General features: G+C 39.8%; 2 protein-coding genes across 3 annotated transcripts; both read left to right on the top strand.

The window, feature by feature from the left end:
- The first annotated feature begins 134 nt into the window (after window positions 1-134).
- Window positions 135-9775, top strand: LOC128358694 (fatty acid 2-hydroxylase-like). The gene is made up of 7 exons (XM_053319049.1): window positions 135-428; window positions 5205-5321; window positions 6434-6576; window positions 8654-8754; window positions 8894-9066; window positions 9377-9629; window positions 9708-9775. Exons 1-7 carry the CDS (start codon window positions 147-149, stop codon window positions 9773-9775), a joined length of 1137 nt encoding a protein of 378 aa, XP_053175024.1. The 5' UTR covers window positions 135-146.
- A 2547-nt stretch (window positions 9776-12322) lies between these two features.
- On the top strand, window positions 12323-25456 carry ano10b (anoctamin 10b). Of its 2 annotated transcripts, none has more exons than XM_053319047.1 (16): window positions 12323-12391; window positions 12522-12589; window positions 13828-14099; window positions 16334-16507; window positions 17868-18005; window positions 18824-18940; window positions 19182-19298; window positions 20684-21013; window positions 21227-21409; window positions 21529-21584; window positions 21671-21745; window positions 22808-22972; window positions 23070-23261; window positions 23370-23507; window positions 23610-23726; window positions 23811-25456. In XM_053319047.1, the coding sequence occupies exons 3-16, from the start codon at window positions 13835-13837 to the stop codon at window positions 23832-23834; spliced, it is 2091 nt and encodes a 696-aa protein (XP_053175022.1). In that variant the 5' UTR covers window positions 12323-12391; window positions 12522-12589; window positions 13828-13834; the 3' UTR covers window positions 23835-25456. The 2 variants fall into 2 exon arrangements, with proteins under 2 accessions (XP_053175022.1, XP_053175023.1); XM_053319048.1 differs by having other exon boundaries at window positions 12344-12391; window positions 12519-12589.
- Window positions 25457-26232: the final 776 nt, after the last annotated feature.

The raw sequence follows: 26232 nt of genomic DNA on the forward strand, positions 1-26232 counted from the left end.
TTAACAGTGGTTACATAACAGCAGTTATACAGGATCAAAAATTCCATCATATCTAAGTGAAACATAACAAGTAGAATTGGCTTTACATTGCTCTAATTCCTGTGTTCGGTTCAGGTGGACGCTCTGCCTGCATCTCCACTGTCAGGATGTCTCCATCCACATCCCCCCGGTTCTTCACAGAGAGGGAGGTGGCCCGCCACTGCACCAAGGAGTCCTGCTGGGTGCTGCTGGGGACCAGGGTTTACGACGTGACGGCTTTCTTGCGGATGCATCCTGGAGGGGAGGCTCTGATACTTCGCAGGTCGGGTAAGGATGTGAGCCAGGAGATGGAGGGACCCCCGCACCGGCACTCAGAGAACGCCCGGCGGTGGATGGAGCAGTACTACATCGGGGAGCTGGACAGAGACAGCGGCAGTGACGAGGCACAGGTAGAGTCCAGGATACCTGTCCCACATCACTGCCCTCACATTCATACAAACACCTGCAGAAATACCTGTTGCTACGGCTCTACTGCTGGATGTAGTTACTGAGTGTTAAATGCTATCAAAACTACTCTGTTTTGATTAGAGGTTTATCAATTTTGTAATCCTTCTCCCACTTTAATATTTATATAGGATAAAATATATAGAGATTCAAATATATATAGATTTAAATATAAAACATGCAAACTCATGCTTCACAGTGTTTTCCTCTGAAGTGAAAATATACAGTTGCATATTTTTAAAAGTGATTTGGGGGCCTTATGCATGTATCATATTTAAACATCATAATCTATAGCTGTTTGGGGTCCTTTTATAAGCTAGTTCCCTAGCTTGCCTAATGGTAAAGTCGGCCCCTGTCAATAGCTTTCCTTCAGGCTCCAGAGGTGCAGAGACAGTGTTTCCCTCATGCAGGGCTGCCACTTCTATGTGGCGAGAGTGGTTGTCAAACGACTCTAGCGACGCCTCCTCAAAATGAGTCAAATCAGAGGAGTAATGTTCAGCTCTGAGCTGTAAATATCACTCACACTGAGCTAAAATCATATCTGTCATGACATATTTTGGGTGCTAAGCAGGTGTGGTAATGTTCATTATTTTTTATTAGTGGTTTTAAGGCAGTGGAATTTGTCTCTCATTTTACTTGTCTCGACTTTACTGGGTGTTTCTGTGACACAGAGGGAAGGAGCACCCTGCTGTTTCCCTTCTCATGGACAGTATTGATTATAAGGGAGGGAATGAGGAGTCAGTATGTCAGCGCACATGTGTGTGTTTTCTCCTTTGTTGGCTGTATCCCTGTAAGCCAAAGTTATTATCCTAACTTCTTTGTAGTCTGTTCTAATCTTCAGCTTCAACTTGTGCTCATGAAGCAATCAAAGACTTTCTTGCTTCCTTATGGCAAGTGAAGTGCATCATGGAAAGTCTGGAGTTAGCCTAGATTTTCAGAAACATATACTACAATGCACTTCCCACATTTTGCCTAAAATAAAGCAACAAGTAAATGCATCTTTCTCATTCAGCAGAGACATGGAGTAACAGGGTTTTCACTAAGTAGCTGTGAATGCCCAGAAAATGTCGAGATATTGTCCTGCACACAACTCATCAAAATATTATTGGCTGTCTTTAGCCAACTGTCAAAAATCTAATTCATGACCACATTGCATTGAGTTATACAGGCATTCATTACAGCTACTGAATGTCCTGGCAGGGGGGAGCCACTGATTCATACCATTTGAACAAAAATTGTGATTGGTCCATTTTCTGTTCTGTTCTATTAACCCACTGTTTGCAAAGACATATTAGTCCCAGTTTATAATGATGATCTAATGGAAAATGATAAAAGTTAAGAAAATGTTAGTTCTTCTCTTACTGGATCATACTCCATCATATTTGATACTGTCTCATGATGGATGCAGCCAAGACCTTCATGCACTCTATGATCCTTTCCCACATGTCATATTCAATCACATGCTGGAGGCAGCTGGGGAAATAGTTATTCAAACTCTGTAGTCTCTATACAAACAAACCCTGAAAATTCTGGACAAAAAAAATCACTGTAGAATACTGGAGAAGCATCGTCTTCTTAGTTTTGAGAATTTTAGATAATTTTCAAACTTGTGTCAAACTTGTGATCCACAACTCAGTGGATCGCCCCCCACTTGATGCCATCAAGGACTGTGGCTCCATTTTTAGCTTTAAAATGAACTTGAAGACACTACTTAAGATTCGAGTTAATCCATTGTCTCAGCTCAGGACTAAAGAGTGTACACAGGCTGACCTAGATCCATAGAAACACACATAAAGGTCAACAATTTGTTTGTGAACTTCTGCTTTCAGTGTTTGCTCAACAAGTCACAGTTCATTTGAGAGATGGTGAGATGGGGAGTAGTGGGAGTCAGAGAGGGAAGGGTTGTGGGGGTTACTTAAGTCTTCACATCCCTTGGAAACAGTTGATATGTTACCATGGAAGCCTTGACCTGAGTTACCATTATTATCACAGCACACAATGCTGCTGTTCCTCAATGGTTAAAGGTTTTTGAAGACAAGGCGATGAGCACTATTAATTTTTTATTTCACGATTCATGATGCTTATCAGGAAAAAGTGAACCTGAGCATGCTCAGTAGGTGAACTTGTGTTGGTATAGATATATTGACATTTCTGGTTAACCACAGGCAGCCCTACATATTATGTAGTAAGAATAAATGAATAGAAACTCAAGTTAAAAAATGAAATTGAGACCTGTGCATACAGCTGGTCTGATGTATAGACACTGACACCAAATGGGTCAATCTTTGAAAAGAAACTCATAAAACTTAACATAAAGTTTTGTACAAACAACAACAAATGCTGGGTCTATAAGTCTATATAAACCATGTCTACATATTAGACTCTGGTCATGACCACATGGAGAAATATACATAGTGATCTGATTCAAATCTAGATCAAACTTCAGTTAGGGTTAGGGTTGTGGTTTCAGAAGTATACAACCCATGACACGGTTTGTTTTTTTTTCCAGGTCAATTACAGATATATTGTTCCATACCAATTAAAATCTATCAACCGTTGAGATATGTTTAGAAGTTATTAGTCTCTGTTTCTGGCAGTGTGTCAAGTTTCTAGTGGCCTCCTCATTTATAGAACACAATGAATTATTATCAGCCGTGATCTTCGTCAATCTGTGACATTAGATAATAGTTAAGGATTGATATAAAACGTGAATCTCACAAGAAAATCACAGCATGTGAAATCACACACTGTGTTGAGGATTGATTCATTGTAAGAAAGGACAGATCTTGTTGACAGGCATAATTGAAAGATGTATTACTCGTGCTCTGCTAACAAAAAACTGCCTTTTATGTTGTTCAAAAGTGAAGTCATATAAGTATAAATTGGTTGGTTGTTCCTGGTCAGTTGTGGAGTACAGTAAAACTTTGGTGTCCTGGTGGATGAGCAGACTGAAGAACATTGTGTACTCATAGTGCTGTAGCTTTGAATATCCCCAATGAGCTGTGTTCCTTATCAGCCACTCACCTCTCTGTGCTACACTACAAACTAAAAATAATATAATATATAGCTAAATTAAAGGAAAAAACAATATGAACTGATTTAGTAAATGGTTGTACCACTACATCCCATCAGAATAGCTTCAATGCTCCTTTGCAATGATTATACAGTCTGTGAACTCTACTGAAGGGATGAACAGCATTCCTCCATGATGGTGGTGTAGAGCGCTGGTGTTCATTTGGGTTGAGATCCGGTGACTGTAAAGGCCATAACATATTTGCATACCCATCAAATAATTCAGTGACCCCTTGTGTCCTTTGGCATTGTCATCCTGAAAGAGACCACTCCCATCAGGATAGAGATATTTCATCTACTGTATGGTAGGTTTGAAAGGTTACTTTAAATAGTTTTAGGCAGCTGTACTCAGCTTGGATTTATCTCAGTAACAGTGGATTCCAACAGTGAAACAACAACAAAAAGCAAAACAACTTTTTAAACTACTCCTGTGTCATAATCCGCTTTTGCACTGTTTCTCTGTACACATTTCATATCTTTTTTAAATGTATGACTAAAGACACCATTTGTTATTGTTCTTCAACATATTATCATGCTCGTGAGTACAGGAAAACCCAATGAGCAGTTTTTCTGGGTTAAACTGAGTCACAATAGGAAACCAATGTAACTGACCACTGGGTGTGAACCATTAACACCCTCCATGCTAGCCTGCAGGAGTGACACCACACATTTTTGCAGAAGGGTTCTCTTTACTGTAAGTTTCAATTCTAATGAAGACACTTTGTCTTTTCTTTGACATGAGTTATCATGCGTGTGAATACCAACCAGAAATGCAGGATGTGCCCTTATAGATATACTGCATTGTGGGGCAGACAGGCAGTAAATGACTGTCTGCCACACTGTCCTTAAATGGTTCTATCATATAATAACCAGTCCTCAACTGAACAAACCATTGCTTCTTCTTTTTCCCTTATGGCTCACATGGTCTTCTTTCCAACTGCAGCACACATTGCTGAGTGTACAAAGTCTGACTCTATAATGAGGATTGAATACCCCTTTATTGCTGCAACGATTAGTTGATCAATCCACAGAAAATTATTGTGCAGCTATTTTGATCATCAGTTAATATTCAGTAGTTTTCCAGTGTGAAGATTTATTGGTCAGACAAATCAAGCATACCATAGATGTCACCTCAGAGAATTTCTTTGAACATTTGATAGTTTTGAAAGTTGTATCACTTACTAGAGAAAATAATTGTCAGGTCAAAAAATAATAGAAATAATTGTTAGTTGCCACCCTATAATCTCTATTGACTGCAGTTGCAATGTAGACTCTTCAAGGTAAACACCAGTCACATGTTGTTTCATTTAGACATGAGGGTATATGCCGCATATGGCTATAACCATATACAGTAGTATATAACATGTTGATGAGGCTGTTAAATGCACTCTACAGGGAAAAGCAAAGCACAGTTAGACTGAATATAATGGACTGTGTAACTGTGTTGTACATAATATTGACTGTAGAGGTGTGTATCAAAGTAGAATGTGGGTTTATTGTATTTCCTCTTAACCAATGACAATGCAGTGACCTAAAAACATGAGGCCATCCGCTATAACCACCTTTCTGTACAAGAGGAACAAAAGAGACATTCACTTTTCCATCTCCTCACATCTGATCACAACTGTTTTTGTCTTATTCTGCTTCAGTCTCTGAGAGAGAAGAGGACAGCAGGGAAGATGGCAGAAAAGATGACAGAGGGGAAGGTGAAAGAGGAGGACAGGAACTCCCAGTACAACCCCCGCAGCTCTGTGGACCTGGACAAGGTGTGTGTGTATGTGTGTGTGTGTGTGTGTGTGTGTGTGTGTGTGTGTGTGTGTGTGTGTGTGTGTGTGTGTGTGTGTCCACAGCTAATCACATATAGTACTAGACTCATCAGCCTAACATTTAACTGTATGCTCAAAGACTTAGCTGCAGTGATTCACAAAACCTGTTTTATAACGCTTCTTATACTGCTGTTGAAGGCTGACTCTTCACTGCTCTTAATTGGCTGGTCCAGCCCGTGTGTGATGAACAACTGGAGCAAAAGCCATTTCCAACCATCAGCGTGTGTGTGTGTGTGTGTGTGTGTGTGTGTGTGTGTGTGTGTGTGTGTGTGCGTGTGCGTGTGTGTGCGTGTGTGTGTTTTCTACTTACGGACAAAAGCCATGTTGTCAATTCAGAACAAGCTGATTTTTGGGTCAGTGGTTAAGGTTAAGGTTAGGGTAAATTTCAAGGAAATGAATTAAGTATATGTCATGTCAAAAGTCACTTAGGTCAATGTGTAAGCCCCTTCTTGGCATGAAACACAATTTTAATATTATTACACATTATTATTATTAAATTATTTTATAGGATTTTTATTACTTATGTTATCTTTGTTTTGCTTTCATACTGTATGAGGATTAAAGAAAACTGAGGAGATACATGTCCTTGTACATAGCTGGCAGAGACCTGCAGTCTACTGAGTGCACTCTTCTAGTTAAATCTATCATTGTACTGCATGAGGAGCTGGTATGTTGAGGATGTCTGCACTTAGTGGAAAAACACTTGTCAGTTAAGTTAATCACATGAGCGTGATTTCAGTGAATGAATGAGCTGTTATACATGCATATCAATATATGTGAATGAATATGTCTATAGTGATGAGGACAAACTGTCTTGGATTTTGGATTTTCTGGGGTTAAGACATGAGTTAGGATTTGGTTTAGTATTAAGGTAATATGGAAACATGGATACACCAACAAACACACACAAGCTCTCACAAACTAGTTTGAGACTCTCTCCTGCCACCTGCTGGAGTCATTGTGTCTCTTTTGATAAAACACTGTGTGCTCTCTTCAGCACTGTAGGTACATTTACCTGAGCAGATAATTTTTCATTGTTTGTGTCTTGTCAGGACTTGGTGGACTGGCGGAAGCCCCTGTTATGGCAGGTAGGCCACCTCAGAGAGAAATATGACGAATGGGTTCACCAGCCGGTCAACAGGCCTATCAGACTGTTTGGAAACCCTTTCCTGGAGGCCAGCAGCAAGACTTCCTGGTAAGACAGGCTCTTATATTACTGATGAGAATATGATAAAATAAAAACTAAGATAATTAAATGTTTAACACTATTAATATGATGTTTACCCAATCACAAACATGATTTCAGTTCATCCATCTGTCCATCCATCGACCCACCATTCCATCCATTTTCCATTATTCATCTGCGACTGGGACACCCTCCGGCCTGGAAGTTTCCAGGTTGGGAAAGACGTGTGTTCTGGGTCTGTTCCGATATGTCCTGCCAGTTGGACATGCCTGGAACACCTCCAGAGGTGTCAAGGAGGCATTCTAACCAGGTGCCCAAACCACCACAGCCAGCTCCTCTTGATGCGAAAGAGCAGCTGCTCCACTGTGAGCTACCCCTGGATGTCCAAGCACCTCACCCTATCTCTAAGGCTGAGCTCAATCACTCTCCAAAAGAAACTCATTTAGGCTTCTTGTATCCACAATATCATTCTTTGAGTTTCTACTCGCTACGGCCGATTGGCCAACCTTGGAACCCACATTGTTTCCAAGGAACAATGTGGGTTCTGTTCCTTGGAAAAGTGAACCAGCTCTTCACCCTTGCAACGATACTTGAGGAGTCATGGGACTTCCCACATCCAGTCTTCATATTCTTTATGGACTTGGAGAAAGCTTACAACCGTGTCCTTTGGGGGCCATAGGGGGTGCTGTAGGAGCCATTCAGTCCTTATATACAGCGCCTGGCCCACTGGCTGTGTGAAGTCTGAGTCCGAGTTTTCTTTGACTCATACAGTATTGAAAGTGTGTGTCCATTGTCAGGTCAACATGTTACCTACACACAGTCATATCAGTGGAGAGCGGTAATATGTCATCAAGCTGTTATCAACTCAAGCTCTCTTTTAACTACGAGTCTTTGGGAGTAACATACATCCCTACCAACTTTTAAGTTTAATGTGTGTGTGTGAAGTGTGTGTACGTGCGCCCGCTGCATACATCATGCAGTATCATCCTCTACTCAGACCATTGTGGATCAGAGAGATAATTTTCCTTCTCACTTTTGCTCTGCTCATGTTTGGGACTTTTACAGTGTATGGTAGTATAACTTCTTTATTGTAAAATGTGTTTTAAAATTGTAATCCTGCTAAATAATTCCCATTTTTACAAAATATTCCTGTAATCTGATTACGTCTTTTTTTTCTGTAACTGTAGCAGAATACAATTGCCTTTTTATTGTATCCTAAATACATAACGCTGTTACATGTATTCCGTTACTCCCCAAACGTGACAGCAGTGAGAGCTGTGTCCACATTCTTGGTAGCAAGTCGGTGGGGTGTTGGGCCCTACCAGGTTTGTCCCTTGTTACTGATTCTGTTTGTGATTTTTATGGACAGAATCTCAAAGTGTTGGAGGGTGAAGGCTGTCTGGTTTGGGGACCTCAGGATTGCTTTTCTGCGTTTTGCAGATGATGTGATTCTATTGTTTTCAACACACCAGTCACTGGGAGTCAGCACCTCCATGTCTGAGGCCATGGTGGACTGCTTTCTCTGAGTTGGGAGTGAGTGGCCCAACTGAAGGAGTTTAGGCATCTTGGGGTCTTTTTCATGAGTAAGGGTAAGATGGAGTGTGAAGCTGCATTCAGTTGTGCAGACAAAACAGGCATGTGTCTCATTGGGTGTTACATTACAACACCTGTTTGTTCATTCCTGAAGTGTTCACATAAGAACATGTGTAATAACAAAAAAATGACAACAAAACATATATATATGTGGTGAGTTTAATATAAGTCACTAAAGTACTGTAGTTTTTCTCACCTCCAATAAACCAATAAGCATGACAAACAAAATGATGCAAGGCTGAGCTTTATCCTATGTTCTGCTGTTTCCCTCTAAACTGAGTCAGCTATAACAGTGCTTTAACTGAGAGTTCATAAAAACTGACATGTTTGTGTTGTTGAAGGGGTACTCAAGCTCATCTGAATGGGTATTGGAGCTCCATTTTCAGGTGGCTGCACCTTCAGTGTTCCAGCTCCATCCCACTCAATATGATATGAAAAAAATAACAGGAAGATTGAAAGTGTGACCATATTGTTATATGCTCTCTTATTACAGGTACTGGGTACCAGTGGTGTGGCTTCCTATTGTGTTTTATCTCAGTTGGTATTGCTACACCTCGCTGGCAAAGGGGACCACCAGCCTACCTCTCACTTCGGGTAACACACATGCTTGCATGATGAGAACAAATTCACCAGAGACTCCCACACAATTTAATTTTCACTTCCAGCACATCCATATACAAAATATATATATACATATATATCATAATTTTCATGTGTGTATGTGTGTTTCCAGATGTCTACATCCTGATCCATAAGTACACTTTCCCACTGCTCTTTTTGATGGGCTGGTTCTTGTGGTCCTTCATCGAGTACTGCATCCATCGCTTTGTCTTTCACATGAAAATGCCAGCTCATAACTACTACCTCATCACGCTACACTTTCTGCTGCACGGACAGCACCACAAGGTACACACACCATGAGGAACAGGATCATAAAACTGATCATAAACATGGTTTAATCATAAAACTAAACTAGTATTGGGCACAAAAGAGAGCTAATAATTAATGACTCATTTTGAATTTTAGGTTATAAACAGCTTTCTCCATGTTCCACATTGTTTCAATATCCTAAACTTTTTTGGTCTGAAGAATGTTTACTTTGCATGTTTAAGAACAGTTATTTCATTCTATTGAAAAGTAGGAAAAGTAACATACAGTATTGTGTTTGTTTGAATTCAGCTTTTTAACCCCACAGATCAAATTTTTTTCTCCACAGTCTCCTTTTGATGGTTCCCGGCTGGTCTTTCCACCCGTGGTGGCCTCCCTAGTGGTGGGAAGTTTTTATGTGATGCTCAGCAGCTTGCTCCCAGAGATCGTCGGGATATCCATATTTGTTGGCGCACTGTGGGGCTATGTTGCGTACGACATGAGCCATTACTACCTTCACTTCGGTTCTCCAAAGAGAGGCTCGTACATGTACAGTTTGAAGGCCTACCACATCAGACACCACTTTGAACACCAGAGAGCAGGTGAGTGCAGGAAAAGGGAGAGAACCTGTTTGATTTTTAGGTTTCTGTCTTTTGTCTGATCTAATTTTGTCTCTGTAGGTTTTGGAGTGAGCTCCATGTTGTGGGATTTCCCCTTCAACACAGTCATTCCTGATGAGAAATTCTAACGCAGAGCCAGCTCTCCTGTAGTGCCTTCTCACAGAAGCCAACATCTGACTGGATAGCAGGAGGTCTTCATAGTGACTGATGGATCCTCAAAATGTCTCTTCTCAGTCAACACTGCTCACAACCAAAGCAGAACAAATTTAATCAAGTCACATAAATATGTAGACAATGGTGAGAATACAAGCAGAAAATAATTTTTCATCAGCTTTTCTAGTTTGAGTAAATACAAACATTCATACATATGTAAAATAACATGCTGAATCTCTTTTCAGAGAAAATAGAGGAAAATAAAGTAATACAATAAGTTGCTTGCATTCATTGAATGTGTTTAAATGTTTTTTTTATTATTTAGTTATTTAGATATCAGAATTTTTTTACTCCTTAATATCGGTGTCAGCATTGGCACCAAAAATCCAGTGTCAGTCAGGCCCTATGGCAAAGTGACATTCCTGTTGAAATGAAGTACACGCAGATCTTATTTTTGTTTATTTATATGATAAAGATGAAAACAACAGCTTGTAAGCCACAAATGAACATTTCCTTGTGCTAAATTATGCAACATAAAATATCTTGTAATTCTGATTTCCTTATAGCTATTATTTTGCAATTTTAAATGTCTGTACAAATGCAAATATATTTGAAAATAAATGTCTATTTTTCATTGTCTATTTTTATTATACATGTAAGTGTCCTTTTTGAAGGGACACAAACAATTTTACACGTTAAAATTGGTTTCATGAAATTAGTGTATGATGTCTCATGTGCCTATGCAGGCTGCCAAGGCCTAGAAAATAACCCTGATGAGGGTTACCTGACTTTAACTATTAATACTTTTTTAATAGTTTTTTGCCTTATGTCTGCCTTACAAACTGGAGCCATGGAGTGAATGATCAATTATTAGGCAGGGGGTCTAATGTCTAATGTTATCAAATTGCATTATGGGAAATGCAGTATCTGGCATTTGTGAGTCTCTACTCATGCTAGAGACTAAAGGTCAGGATATGTCAGCCCCTGCTACATGGATTCTGGCCATTACTTTAAAAATAAATCTGTATGAAGCCATCCGACATTGTGGAAGTGTAAAACTAAATCACTGCTGTCAACCTTTAAAGCCTTAGACTGGTCCATCTATGTAGGGTGATATTAATTGCAGCTTAGGAACAATGTGAGATAATTATTTCTTCTTCTTCTTGTTATTATTATTATCATTATCATTATCATTATTATAACAATGTAACTTTACTTTCTACTTAGTGTGTACAATGTACACACTAAGTAGTGTCCAATGTACACACTTCTACATCGAATGTACAATGTAATCTAACATGACATCACAAAATAATGCATCAAAATGGCAGTTTACGGTCTTAACATCTATTAAATATTATAAGCCTCAAAGTTAGTATTTAACACAGAACTATTTTATGAATGGTTTTACGTGCTGAATATGCAGTATATATTTTCCTAAATATATTTACCCTAAATTAACATTACATTACTGATCTCCACTGAGATTTCTCTCCTCTCTCTTTTAGACCCCCATGTTGCACCACCCTCTTTCTACAGTAGCCCAGAATGGACAAACCAAACAGTGGCTCTAGAGAGGGCCTGCTGAGTTTCTCGGCCGCTGTAGCTTCTCCTACATGCTTATAAGGGCATGGGGAGGGGTATGCAGTTTGTTATAATCTGCAATCTAACCACTAGATGCCACTATCCATCCCACACACTGCACCTTTAAAGGATCTGGTGCCAAACACTGGTGGACACCTTCAGTGTTCTTGCAGAGTCCATGTCTTGATAGGATATGTGTAGGATATGCAAATGTATGACTTGACTCCTAGTGCCAATATATATATAGTAGAGTACAATTTGGTAGTGGTCTTGGTCTTTCAGTCATGTGCATCCTGGTGCCATTTCTTTCCCTCCCCTCTTGTGACTGATTGGTGTATACATGTATCTATGTATAGATACACAGTTTATTTATGATTACTCCCATGGATTCAACTCCCATGGATCAAAACATATATCATTAGAATAATTTGAAAGATGTTAAGCTTTAAGGATCTTTTTAATAATGTTTTTTCCTGAACTACTTATGATTAATGCTAATTAATACATAGTAAGGTCTTCTTGCAAACCCCTCATCGTATGGTGCATGTCAATGAGTTGTGAGTAGTTCATCCAAAGAGTAATCTCCCTTCCCAGACTTTTATTTGAGTATTTTAAAACATGTAGTGCACAAGAAAGAAATCAAAGAAAAAGTAAAAACAAATTTCAGTAGTAATCATATTGTGATCCCATGTGGGGGTCCTGAACCTTCACTGACAAAGAGCACTTCATGCAGTGCAACTTTGTCCAAGTTTCAAACCAAATTGTAGTTGTCCCAAATATGTGGAGTGGAGCAGTAGGACCCAGAGCAGCAGCAGCAGCAGCAGCAGCACTAAAGCAGAGGGTTGGCAAAGGGAGGAGCCTGAATAAAAACTAAACAACCCTCCACACCCTGCAGTCTCGGGGAAGTTCCTCCGCATTCCAGCCATACACACACACACACACACACACACACATATAGACAAACACACATACATAGAAAGCTGGGAGGATCCACACGCTGAAGCTGGGTAAGTCCTGGCAGAGAGAGTGTGTTGTTCCTGTTTTCCTTTCAGGGAAACTAAATGGATATTGTCTTATGTTTCTGTGTGTGTGTGTGTGTGTGTATGTGTGTGTGTCTGTGTGCGTGTGTTAAAACAGGAGTTTGCAGGGGCTGTGGGCCTGCTGTAGGACTGGAGACCAAATCCTCATCATCAACGCCCTGTCAGGTGCTGTATTTCCTGACTCATCCTCTCCTTTGCCCTTTATGTCACTCTCTGTTTTAATAAAACAACAGGAAGTGTACTATTATCAGCCCTAGCTCTGTCTCTTTCTTGAAATCCAGTGTGTCTCTGTATTTCTGTGTATCTTCAACTCAGTCAGAGGAAGTTTCTCATGTGCAGCTGCTACTAGAATAACTGCTGCTTCCTCTCAAGGAACTGAAAGATTTATAAAAGATTCATATCTTAAAGTTGCAGCAGCAAGTAGTCTGAATGACAGCACACAGATTCCTGGAAAATTATAGCTGCAACTGTATGGGATGAATATCATATTTTGAAACACAAAAAGCAAGCGTGGAGAGAAAATCAGTGGTTGACAGCTTGAAGAAAAAAAAAAGGGTTTTGCAAGATTGACAGTGAGTTGTGAAGGCTTGCATAATTTTGGGCAGTTTGTCAAGTGGATAGCAATGGGCTGCCAACTTGTTGTTGTCTTTTAAGAGGGAAGGAGAGCTCATCCTCATCCTCCTTACAGCTTGAAACGAGCCATTGTGCCCACTGCTGCAGGCATCGGTGTAGTTTGGAGGAAGCAGACAAACTCACGCACAAGACAGACAGAACAGGAGAGACATGAAGACAAACACTGAGTTTCAACCTTTCCTTTTTTAAAGTATGACATCATATTCATCCCATAAAGTTTCTGCATGTTCAGACTCAAATGCAAACCTAAGATCTCTATGACAGGGTTATAATGGTGTTATAATGTAATAACTGGTGATGCAAATGCAGAAATGAAAGATGAAAATGATTCATAACTGTCATCATGACTGCACTCAAGTATGTAAATAATGCATTATAATAGAGCTACTGAAGTGTGTCAGGAGACAGTTTTACAAGCACTGCACTGCAAAGAGTCCTGACAGCAGGTAAATACTGTAAATTTATGCCTCATGGCACTATTTTGATATTTTTTAATTTTCTACTGTGCTGTACTTCTTCTGTAAATGTTGAGATAATACTGCAAGCATCTGTCAGTTTTTTAGGGCCAGTGTCAGTTAAGTTTTGGATCTTTTAACTTTAATCTAAAATGTCAAATCGAAGAAGTAAAAGTCCAACAGTGTAACAGGAGAAGAAAACATCTTTTCTGTTGGGACATTGTAATGATGTAGAGGAAAAAAAAATTCCAGTACTGGAAGACTGGAGCTGCACCATGGTAAACTACAACTGTTTTTGTGATTATTTCTTCACAGTGTCACCATGAGTGAGGCAGGTGGTGATGAAGGTGGAGGAGGCAGCAGCAGTAGTAACACAGCCCAGCAGATAGAGGATACGTCTCCTGAGGAAAAGGTTCTGGGCAAACTGAGTGCTACCAGCATCGGACCAGGCTGGACTAAAGTCAGCTGCCCCTGCTGTGTGTCGGAGCAAGTTGAGCCATTAGTTGTAGTGAAGCTTGGGGAAAAAGTTCGCCCAGAGACCAAGAGGTGGCTCATCAGACTGATTGGAGCGCCTCAGAAAGATGGAGGTAAGGGCTCAGATAGCAAAGCATACAGTAGATCACTTTTCTCTCAGCCTTGCAAAAAACATGCAGATCAAACATTTCTGTCAGTCTGGTGTTGGAAATGTATTACACAAGAGAGTCAATGCCTGGAAGGTCTCTCACACTTAAACATTTGATTTGCATTTACAGTACATGCCAGTTGGAAGATCAGATACATTTAGTTCAATCTAAGGTGGCTAATATTTAACCAGGACAGAGAATATATATAACCAAAAACATAGTTATGTCTACTACATGTATTTCTTTGCAGCTAAATGTATCATTTCAATATTCAGACTACTTTATTAATGTATCATTCATTTGTAGCCTAATAATCAGATTCGATTCAGTTTGCTTTAATACCAAATATACTGGGGAATGTGTATACAATTAAAATTATGACATTTATGCAGAATATTTCCATTTTGTGCAGCCATAACAAACATGATTCTGAAAAATGCACTTGGTGTAAACATATCTTCACTCAAGAGTCAGAGCAAGCCAATGAAGGATACAATATATGGTAATACCCATAGAAACTACCGTTACATGATTTCAACAACATTCAGGAGAAACGTATATGGGGGACAAGTAGTGGGAGCTTTCTTAAGCTTTCCAAATCAGCTTAAAGTCCCCCTCTACACAAAAATGTGTTTTGCTTATTGTTGCTTCATTTGGATGTGTGAGCCTCACTGTGCAGCGCTTGACAATGTTGTCACATTCATCTACTGAAGGCGGCAAGTTTCTTCATGCTCACTTTAAGTTTAAGGTGTGTACCTATGAGCTTGATTTGTGACATCACATTAGTTTGGAGTCAATCGTGATCCAGTATGGAACTTACACATGCTGAGAAGTATGAAACATCTGGTGTCCAGTAGTTACACCTCTGAAATGAGACATATTTGTATATAGAGTTTGTTTTTTTCAGCAAAGTAACATTTTGTTAAAAAACCATATCGGACCAAATTATTTGAAGATATTTTGAAATGTCTTAAGACATGTCTGATTTATGTAAATCAACCAGAGTCTAAGTAAATACAGATATTATACTGCTGAATTAGCTGTGGTAGCTAACTGCACAGGAATGTACTTCCAGACAGCTAACTAGCAAAAGTTTGGCTAACCAAAGTAGCTGTTTGGCTAGCTAGCTAGCAAACAACCAGTTTTTCTTTAGTGATTCTATTTTTTGTGTACAATTAGGACTGTATGTTCAAGGTCCTCTCATGGTTTGGTGATTCATAATTTAAAACAAAAACTATTTTATAACACCATTCCTTATGAGCTGTAAAGCTTACACTTGCCTTTTTTCTGCAGTCTTTGCAATTTTACGTTATGCATTATGACACAGCAAAAGGTATTTTTGGAAATTCGCATGGCTAAAAACAAAGTTTACCTAGTCTGTTGGAGACCACATATTGGCTCAAAAACTGACATGAAAAGAAGTTTGGTCTCATCTTGAACCACAACATCTACATATTAATTCCATGTTATGATCCACTAAATTTAAGGTAGATGAATTAATCAGCATGTTTTGCCATCTTTACTATGAGGGAGACACATGTGTAGTAGGTCTGCTTTCTACTGACTCTTCTTGTTATGTATCATTTCATATGTAGAATAATCCAGGTAGCAGCAGAGGTTAGCATTAACCTTTAGTCAGAATGGCAACACTTATAACGATAAAACCCAGGTTTAAAATGACCACAGTTTTCCTTAATAACTACTTAAAGGAAAACAAAAATGGAAAGATAAATGATGAGGGGTTAATAACATACATTTCATATCACTGTCACTGTCCCAGTCATCCATATCATAGCTTAGCCTGAAAGAATTACACTTTGTTTCTTCTTTTCCGACTTGACCTCTTTGCTAAACCATCTTCGCAACCATCCCTTATCGTCTCACCTCCATCTGTCAGCAACCACTCCTTGACTAAATACACACCTCTGAAACAAGCAATTTCTCTGTGTGCAGTCCTGTGCCTAGTCTAGACGTGCTAGATTTGTCTGGTACTTTTACATTAAATATCATTGAGTCTTTTGTTTTGACCATAATACTGTACACCCCTACATTTTGGTTCCCCCTCTTACATTATCATCGCTTTGCTGACGACAACCATTATTATTTAGCTCTCCTGTTTCTGACGAGCAGATAAGGACATGCTCTCTTTTTTATTAAAAGCTTCAATATTTCCTCTCTACTCCACTGTGCAACCCCAGGTGCAGCATTACTGGCCCACCCAGGCGAGGACGCCAGTGGTGACATCATCATGGTTTCTGCCCCGCGCTGTACGTTACTACGGGCCACCGAAGAGTTGGGTCTATGTAAGACTTACCAAAGTGGGGACATGGAGGCTTTCTCCTACAATGACAGAGAACACTTTAAAGATTCAGGTACAGCAACACAAATTACATCAAAAATGATGGATACGGTTTCATCATGTTAAAAGTTAAAGTCATATTTTGTATCAGAATTTCAACAAACAGGAAGGTGTATTGTATAAATATAATAGGTTACTTATTGTTCATTTAATACTTTTAATAATTACATTCATCCTCCTGATCTAAAAAGAAGCATCCTGTTGCTTAGCCATAAAATGACATAAAATGACACATGTTCAAACAGTCCAGCAGGTGCAAACAATACAAAGTTCAGTTGTGTTGTATTTTTCCATTCCTGGTCTGTGTTCAAAGAGTACTCTTGCTGCAGTAAAAACTATGCATCTCTATATTTAGTGATGAATCGGTTGAGAAAATGTTCCAACTTCTCAAGCAAAATGAATTATTAACTATAACACCCAACAGGGTTATTTGAAAACAGGGCTGCTTTATCATGTCATGAAAAGGTGACATTTAGTTTTTCACATGATGTTTCATGGTGTGTTACTTTGCATATGTATCAGACTATGTATGTGTACTGTACCTATTTTATTGGGGCATTTTATGCCTTTATTAGGCAGTGACAGCGGAGAGATGAAAGGAGTCGAAGAAGAGAGAAGCAATAAAGGCCCCTGGTTAGATTAGCCATTATAATACAGCCATTATAATATTTTCTTGATATATACTTTTTTTAACCAGTAAAATGGTCATTATTATTGTTAAAATAGCATTATCTAAGCACAATTACACTAAAATAAACATGTGTCTCTAGTAAAGGCACAAAAAAAAACTTACTCAGAAATTTGTTTCTCAAACCTTCTGGCAAAAAATTGCTGAAGAAGGAAGGAGGAAAGAAAGGAGCTTCAAAACCTTTGAGACTAAATAAAATGAATAAATCATGGAGAATAGAAGGGCTGTTTAGTTGTGCTATCCTTAAATAAATGTTCAGATTTGGTCATTTTGACATGTACAGGTATACTACAACATGGAATTCTGACATATGATAACAGGGGTTGTATAAGGGGGAGATGGTGATTGTTTCTTCTGTTGAGAGATGTTCACTGATGTGACTGTCTGTCCACTAATGTCTGGTCAATGACCTTTGAACCCTGCCCAGTCTATGAAGTGGTCGCTGTTTACAGACTCATGTTTTCTGTTTCCATTGTTCATTCAGTCTCTTCCATCGATGTAGTGATCCCTACAGATGTTGCATGTAATGTCATACACCACACCTCTGCTGACGACCTGCAGTAGTTCAAGAGTAATATTTTAGGATGGTTTTGTTTCAAAAGAAACCATTTTTATTTCTTGTATGTGCTAGTATTCATGCATTGCAGACTATATCCATGTATCTGTGTCTATTCATGTGTGACAGACAACATGGAGGCGTTCCTGACACTGGCGGAGAGAGAGTATATAGTGAAGTATGAGCTGGATGGTCTGAGGGCACAGAAGGACCTGAGAATACCTGGCCTGTCTGACAACTACACACTGCAACACAGAGACAACATCTGTGAGTGCTCTCACTGTGTTTTCACTACCATATACTGTAGAACAGAATAGAATCAGTGAAAAAGTATAGAAGCAGCACAAGAACATGAACACGTAAGATATAAAACAAGTGATACCACTAAGATGAGTAGAGTTAACTGCAATACATGAGGAAAAATACAGATAAAAATACTTAAACATCACATAAACGTGGGGAAACTGACTTTGTGCACTGGAAAAATATCCATCGAGATTATTAGATTAATATTTTTTGTTTATTATCTGAGCATTACTGATCACTATTTATCTGGGGGGGGGGGGGGGGGGGGTATTTCTTTCTGAAGACAGAAATACTAACAATGACTCAGAAGCTGAAAATGATCACTTGTTAACTTTGTTTAAGCATTTTACAGTGCACTTATCGCTTGTGTTGTAGACTCTCATCCAAGTCATATTTTGAATGATTTAACCATCAATTACAATGTATATTTTTTTGGGACATACTGACAGCAATATGGTAAATATTTGTTGTTTACTGCTGTCTTCACATTCAGCCAGTATCCAGCTGCACTATGTGCATCCTGCTTAGCTGACCTCAGCTGTTCTTCTCTCCTCACATTCAATCATGAAAATGCCTCACTCAGCATCAGCCTCAGTGTCTGTGGTGTATACATGGGGGTGTGTGCCTATGTAGCTGTGTGTGTGTGTGTGTGTGTGTGTGTGTATGTCTGTTTATGTGTGGTTTAGTTATTGCTTACTTGTAAACTGCCCCTGCTTCACTCATATTCTCAAGTCACTGTTGGAGTGCTGTTGTGATAAAGTGACTGAACACTTTTGCAGGGCAGAAGATGAGGTCAGCCAGTGTGATTGTGGACACCTTGCCACTCCATAAATATGACAAACTGAAAGCTCTCAGTGAAGCCTGGTACTCTGGGAATCAACTGGCTCAGCCACTGGGTGGGTGGAAACACACCACACACATACGCACCAATACATTACTGTACATGAATGCAAAAGCAGATCCAAATACGGTCAAAGTCTCATTTCTTGATGCTCCCTGAGAGGAATTGTCAGTACATGGCTGTATGGGTGTTGGAGTGGAAAGTGGGTTACGGCTTCCATTTTCCACATGTGTACTGTAAGACCCATGAACCATGCATGCACGTACACCTGACACTTCTGTTTCTACTTTACCCAGATTCAGTCAATGCATATTTTGGAAGCCCAGTGGCCTTCTACTTCAGCTTCCTTGAATTCTACACCTGGTCCCTGCTGCCACCAGCGATATTGGGCCTGACCATCACATACTTCTCCGGTAGGTGTCTGGATTTCTATTAACACACTGCCATGTGTGATTATGATTATGACTATGATTATGATTATTAATGTTTACGGATGCAGCGAATAGCATTTATGCTTCATTCAGCATACAAAATCATCATCAGAAACTTGTTCAAACCTAACTATCTTAAAGCTTCACAAGGCAATTTTTTAATGTTAGCCTCATATGTGGCAAGGTGATGCAGTTCCAGCTTTAAAAGATTCAATAAGTTGAAAACAGACATATCAGGAAACTTCATATAACTGTCATGTATATATAACATTAATGTCTGGTGTTTGATGCTGTAAAACAAAAGTTGACAAAGAGACGAGAGCAGTGATACCGAAAGTGTGCTATGCTAGACCTGTGAGGCTGCAATACTTCTTAGGGATTTATAAAAAATAGAATAAAACCTGGCTATTCTTATCTGAAGAAACAAAGAATCCCTGGAGTGACAACTGTTTTATTTTGTGACATATCAAGATCACAAGTTAATCACCTTGTTAGCATTTGTTTTTAAGAAAATTTACTTGTACCATGAGACAACTGTTTTGTTTTCTCTGACCTAACAAGCTAATTAACTCATAACCTCGAGATAACACATTTTTTGTGGCTACTAGGCTACTCAGTTTAGCAGTAGTGCCAGTTAGCATACCAGTTTCAAGTTAGCATTCTGCTCAAAGCATAGCAAACACTAGCATATTGTTAATGCATGTTACAACTAGGTAGCTAGCTTTTATATTAGAACATTAACATGCAAATGTTAGTATCATTTAGAATGCTAATTTCTAGCTATGCAAAAGCCCATGCAACAAGTCTCTCAAAATGACATGTCACACAACTCTTCTGCAGTACAACATATTCACCAAGTCTAGATTTGCCTTTATTGGAGTGATGTCCATTTTCTGTTTCAGTATTATCAGTTATGCTACTGAGATATAACATAATAAGATAAGAGGAACGTTAAACTGAATGTCACCCTTACACAAAGACAGACAACATACAGGAAGGAAGCATACTAGACTCAGGCAGTACAAGATAAATTCAAGGCACCACATCAACCACATTCAACAATCAACAACAGTGTTTGTTGAAAGACCTCATTACATCGGGTAAAAAGGACCTTCTAAATCTTTCCGAGGAGCCCCTTGACATTGAAAGTAACTAACCCTTTCACTAAAGGAGTTCTTCAGCTCACTAAAAACATTGTACAATGGGGGGTCCTCAATGTTTATGACATTTAAGAAACAGTTTGAATTAGTGTTGTTTCATTACTCTCTTCTTTTAGGCTAATGGATGGTGTATTTAAGTCTTGTTTAGTGTAGCTGTAAGGTGAAAGGCAAACTAATTGGACACTAAGTTTCCTTTATTCATGACAGGTGAGGTTCAGAAGGAGATGGTGGAGTCAGTGTCTGGCTCACAGGTCACGATCGTTGATGATGACGCAGGACCTGGTCACATCATCCAGGCTGTGTTCAGCATGCTGTGGTCCACGGTGGTTATTGAGCTGTGGAAGCGTCGGAGCGCCTCCCTGTCCTACCGCTGGGGGACCCTGCACCTTGCTGAGCGCTTTGCAGAGCCCCGGCCTGGTTTCCATGGTGACCTCGGTGTCAACCCTGTTACAGGTCGTGTGGAGCCGCTGTTTCCTGAATGGCAGAGAGATCTCCGCATGGCATTGGTTTCAGTCCCAGTGGTGGGAATGTTTCTAGGTAGGGCTTGAATTGAATCTGCTGCTTTATGTGATGCTTCGAGTAAAAGATGAAGTGACATTGAATGTCATTTGAGGAGGAAGTTCAACCAAAGTGTGAAAACATGTAAAAGCACTTAGCAGCGGAAGTATTTTTTAAAATTGTAAAACCTTTTCTCAGCTCTGCCTCCCTTATCACCTCTACTTTCCTCTACTGTCATTTCTCCTCCTGCAGGGTTGGTGGTACTGGGTATGGTTTGTTTCTACTGGGGGGAGGGCCAGGTGAAACAGCTACACCAGGACTGGGACTCCCTGCTGACTCAGACATTGCTCTACATGCCTTCTGTGCTTCACATCATTTATACAAACATGCTAGCAAATGTCTACAAGACAGTGGCACAGTCTCTTACTGAATACGGTGAGTGAAGTACAGGTGGTACTAGAGGGAGAATGAAGACTCAGGAATGTATGAACACAATGATAGTGCTCTTTATAATGCTGATGGAAATCCAATGAACCCTCATTGTGTCCCTGTAGAAAACCACAGAGAAGAGTCGGCCTTTCAGAACCATCTAACAGCCAAAGTCTTAGTGGTTAGTTTCCCCTCTTGAAACACTAGCTCATACATCCTTTTCCAACAACAGGGTAATTCACTTGTTTCTTTTCTCTCTTCCTTCAGTTCACCTTCTTCAACTACTTCGCAGTGCTCTTCCACATTGCCTTCTTCAAGCAGGATGTGTCTCTGCTCCGTAAGGTAAAAGCTGAGTTCAGCAATTCTTCCACTCCAGGAAAGTGTTGTGTCTTTAAGGTTGTTTGCTGATAATTCGATTTTGCACTACTATGAAATTGACGAACGTGTATGAGACAGTTGGAAAATTGCAGCAATATCCTGACATTTTGTCCCTTACACAGGTCGATATCAAAAACAAACAATGCACCTTTACAGTGTGTTAGACCTTTGTTGTCCAAGTCTCTCCACTTCCACACATTTTGATTGAAACGTTGGAAATGTTTTTAAGCCCAGCTGAGATAATAGCCCCGTTTCCACTGCAGGTACGAGTCCCTGCCTCGGGGTATGTACTCCGAGCGGCCCCGAAAAACTCCTGGGTGGGGCTTGAGTTTGATGTCAACAGAAAGCACCAAAATAAGCGCCATTTTTAAAACCCAGCAGAAAAAGAACAGTGGTAGAAAGCGTTTACACTGCTGGAAAAAGTTTGTCCACCACAATGTACATGAACACACAAAGCAGAAACTTGGCAACCAACTCAGTTCCTTCCATGTTTACCTCCTCTTTGTAATTTTCTTTGTTATGCTTTCGGCGCGTCACATCGGTAGTCCGATGGGTCCTAACCTGCTATGGAGACAAAACGGCCTAGAGGACAGAGTAAGAGGACGTTCCTGTAAAGGTCCCGCCTCCTAAATTTTACCAGGAACTTCCTTAGTGGAAAAAGGACTAATGACATCAACCAACGCTTTGAAGGATACATAATATGCTTTTTGTGATTTTCGTTCATATCATCTATATACTGTTATAATATTCAAAGTTCAAGTTCATTGTTCAAGTTCCAAAACTTGAGATGAACACATGTAAAAACCCACCTTCAAGTCAAAAGCCAGGGCTTTTTTGCTGCGATGCTTTTTGCTGCGATGCTTTTTGCTGCGATACTGTTTGCTGCGATATTTCCTCTTCCTCATGAACTGACGTCAGATGCCAACAAAAGGCTGTCTGTTCCATAGTCTTCATTGCTAAGGTTGCTCATACAATCCCATAGTCACCACATATCTCACATATCACAATCTCTCTTTCTGTGTGAAGCGCCTGGCCTCTTTGCTGATAGTGAGCCAGCTCGTGAACCAGGTGACAGAGGTGGTCATACCCTTCCTTGTGGACCGGTTCATCAACGCCCCCCGCAGGACAGAGAGAGAAGATGACCCACAGGAGGACAAATTCAGGAACCAAATCACCCTGCCTGTTTTCCCTGTGTGTATACAGTTTTAAAGATTTACTGAAGCTGTACAACAAAACAAAGATTAAAATGCAGTTTGGCAGTGTATGACTGATTCATGTTTTGTCACAGGGCCTGTTTGGGGAGTACATTGAGCTCTTGGTGCAGTTTGGCTATTTGAGTCTTTTCTCCTGCGTGTATCCTCTGACGGCTGTGCTACTGCTCATCAACAACCTCACAGAGATCCGATCGGATGCCTACAAGATCTGCAATCTTTTCCGCAAGCCATTTTCTCCCCTTGCAGCGAACATGGGCGTGTGGCAGGTCAGCAGATCACACAACGCACAACAGAAATGAGAATGAGACGCACTCATCGTGTCACCACTCAGGCAATTATGGGTGAACAGCTTGTGTCATTGTCTTCTGTTTCAGTTAGCTTTTGAGGTCCTGAGTTTTGTCTCCGTCGTGTCTAACTGTTGGCTGCTGATACTGTCACCACGGTTACGAGAGCTGTGTCAGGGGGGTGAGATGAGCAGCACAAACTTCCTGCTGTTGGCTGTTTTGTTGGAGGTACAATGGAAACAAATGAAGATGTTGATGATTAGTAAGAGCTACATAACCACATCTATGTTTTTTCTTGACACTTTTTTTTAACCGTGTGTGTTTTTGCAGCATGTGCTCATCGTGATCAAGGTGGTTTTGGCCCTTCTGATCCCTGATGAACCGGATTGGATCAAGAAAAAGAAAGAGCATATAGAGTTCACATCCATGCAGGCCCTGAGAGAGCAGGTTAACACCCTCAACATTAATTTATCCTTATGTAGCATCTTGGTGTTTTCATCTGTATATCAACTTTTCTTTCTTTCCTTTCAGAAACTGCTATCCGAAGAGTCCTGATTGCGTTTCAAATGGTGGAGGTGGTGCTGTGCGGCTGCTACAATCAGTACCAGGATTCATACTGCTGTGCCCTTAGCTCCACCTTGTAAATTTAAAGTGTTGACCATAAGACTTCTGCTACTACCACTAAGTTACACGGTGCTTCTGCAATATACACCGTTTGAAATGCACCTTTATATCACACATACACTGCAAGTGCAATTCAAACAGTAGCTGAAAAGTGTTTTGGGTTCTTCGTTCAGTATTAGACGGCAAATGTTATGTTTACAGATTACGTTTATGATAAAGGATGGTTATTAATGCAGATATAATGAAGGGACAGTAAAGGGGTGAAGAGTTGTAGTACATATGGGACAGACGAGAAAGATTATTTAACGTAACTGGCGGGGAAAGGCCAACACAAAACACTTGCTGCAGTTTATTTTATCTGGTGAAGGACTCTTTCAGTTGTGTAGTATTTATTGCTCAGTGCTGCCACTTAGTGATAAGAAACAATATAGAAACAGAATAGTATCATCATTAGAGTGATTATCATTTAAAAGACAGCAAAATATAGAGAATCAGTCTTTAAACCTGCTCTATTCAACATTTTTATATGTGTTGCTCAAAGTGACAAACACAGAGAAATTTCAGCCAACAGTGCAGTTGCTCTCAGTTCTCCAGGGCATTTGAGTGTCTTTCAACTTCTTGTTTTGCCTTAGTGGCGAAAAAATAATTTATTGCCATTTTGTTAATGAAACAATGTTGTCTGTGAGTATTGATGTTTAAACATCTCCCATAAGCTTAAATGCAATGTGTTATTGCTGACATGACAAAAATCATATTCTTGTCAGATTGACCCTAATAAGTTGTGACTGATTGAACGGAAAGTGACTGCATTAGTGATACAGTGATACTGTTTTTTAATAAATAATCACACTAAGGCTATGGCTTGAGGTTCCTCAAATTACATCTGTAACGTGAGGGAAATGCAGTAAGCAATGTGTCAAAATGTACAATTTGCATTAAGTGATGGGTAGCAACCAAAGAACCGCTAGTGCTTTGCTATTAGAAATGTATTATTTTTTATGTGTGGATTTTGTCTTTACTCACTCTTCAATATGTGGTGTGCCTAAAAACAGCTACTTGAGTTCACTGTGCTGTAACAACTAATTATTCCTATAGTAAATATCACGAGTGTTGGCAGAATGCTGGCATATTTTACTTCATATAAAAACATGTAAATGAATCTGCTGGGGAAGTCCACCATTTCTTGCATTGTTGCTGAACTACTGTGTATTGTTCATTATATAAATTATTGATTGCTGAAGGTAGTATTTTAATGCAGCCACCAGGAGGCTCCATACACTTTCTATTTTATTCTTCATGCAGCTTTTCAGAGGCCCTGGTGGCTGCAGAAGGACTATGTCAGCAAAGATGCAGATAGTTGGTGAGACTTCTTCAGCCGACTGCAGCTGCACATGTACACTCTTGATACTAATTATAAACCTGTGTGTATGTGTGTGTGAGTCTTGTGTGTGTGCTTTGATCCGAGGGGTCCTATCTGGTCCTAGGATCGGGATTTCAGGTTAAAAACAGAGGTGACAGAGTTTGCTGGTTGTCCAATAAATTCACAAAAGAAAGCCGGCTGGTTGTCATGTCTACACTTTCAGAAAACATCTCTATACCTTTGTACAGTATATTCAGGGGTGCATTAATGAACAGACTAACCTGGGCTACAGCCCCAGGGCCTCCACCATGTGTGGATGACTCATAAAATCACAAAAACTGATTAGTCTACATCTAAGTAAGGCTATAACCTTACCTTGATGAGATCAATGTGTGGATGACTCATAAAATCACAACAATTGATTAGCCTACATCTAAGTGAGGCTACAGCCTTATTATAGCCCCTGCATCTAAGTAAGGCTATAGCCTTACCTTGATGAGATTAGTGTGTGGATGACTCATAAAATCACAACTGATTAGTCTACATCTAAGTAAGGCTATAACCTTACTAAAGCCCCTACATCTAAGTAAGGCTATAGCCTAACTACAGTCCCTACATCTAAGTAAGGCAAAAGCCTTACCTTGATGAGATCAATGTGTGGATGACTCATAAAATCACAACAACTTATTAGTCTACATTTAAGTAAGGCTATAGCCTTACTACAGCTCCTACATCTAAGTAAAGCTATAACTTTACCTTGATGAGATCAATGTGTGGATGACTCATAAAATCACAACAACAGATTAGTCTATGTCTAAGTAAGGCTATAGCCTTAGTACAACCCCTACATATAAGTAAGGCTATGGCCTTACCTTGATGAGATCAATGTGTGGATGACTCATAATATCACAACAACTGATTAGTCTACATCTAAGTAAGGCTATAGCCTTACCTTGATGAGATCAATGT

This window comes from Scomber japonicus, chromosome 5 (genome assembly GCF_027409825.1).
Source record: "Scomber japonicus isolate fScoJap1 chromosome 5, fScoJap1.pri, whole genome shotgun sequence".
Taxonomy (NCBI): domain Eukaryota; kingdom Metazoa; phylum Chordata; class Actinopteri; order Scombriformes; family Scombridae; genus Scomber; species Scomber japonicus.

What these genes read in the sequence shown, in the direction of transcription:
- LOC128358694 (XM_053319049.1), top strand. Translation starts at nt 147, where the DNA reads ATGTCTCCATCCACATCCCCCCGGTTCTTCACAGAGAGGGAGGTGGCC. An exon ending in GCTCTGTGGACCTGGACAAG is followed by an intron (nt 5,322 to 6,433) that starts GTGTGTGTGTAT and finishes GTGTCTTGTCAG; the next exon opens with GACTTGGTGGACTGGCGGAA. An exon ending in CAGCCTACCTCTCACTTCGG is followed by an intron (nt 8,755 to 8,893) that starts GTAACACACATG and finishes GTGTGTTTCCAG; the next exon opens with ATGTCTACATCCTGATCCAT.
- ano10b (XM_053319047.1), top strand. Translation starts at nt 13,835, where the DNA reads ATGAGTGAGGCAGGTGGTGATGAAGGTGGAGGAGGCAGCAGCAGTAGT. An exon ending in TCAACTGGCTCAGCCACTGG is followed by an intron (nt 18,941 to 19,181) that starts GTGGGTGGAAAC and finishes TACTTTACCCAG; the next exon opens with ATTCAGTCAATGCATATTTT. An exon ending in ATGTGTCTCTGCTCCGTAAG is followed by an intron (nt 21,746 to 22,807) that starts GTAAAAGCTGAG and finishes TTCTGTGTGAAG; the next exon opens with CGCCTGGCCTCTTTGCTGAT.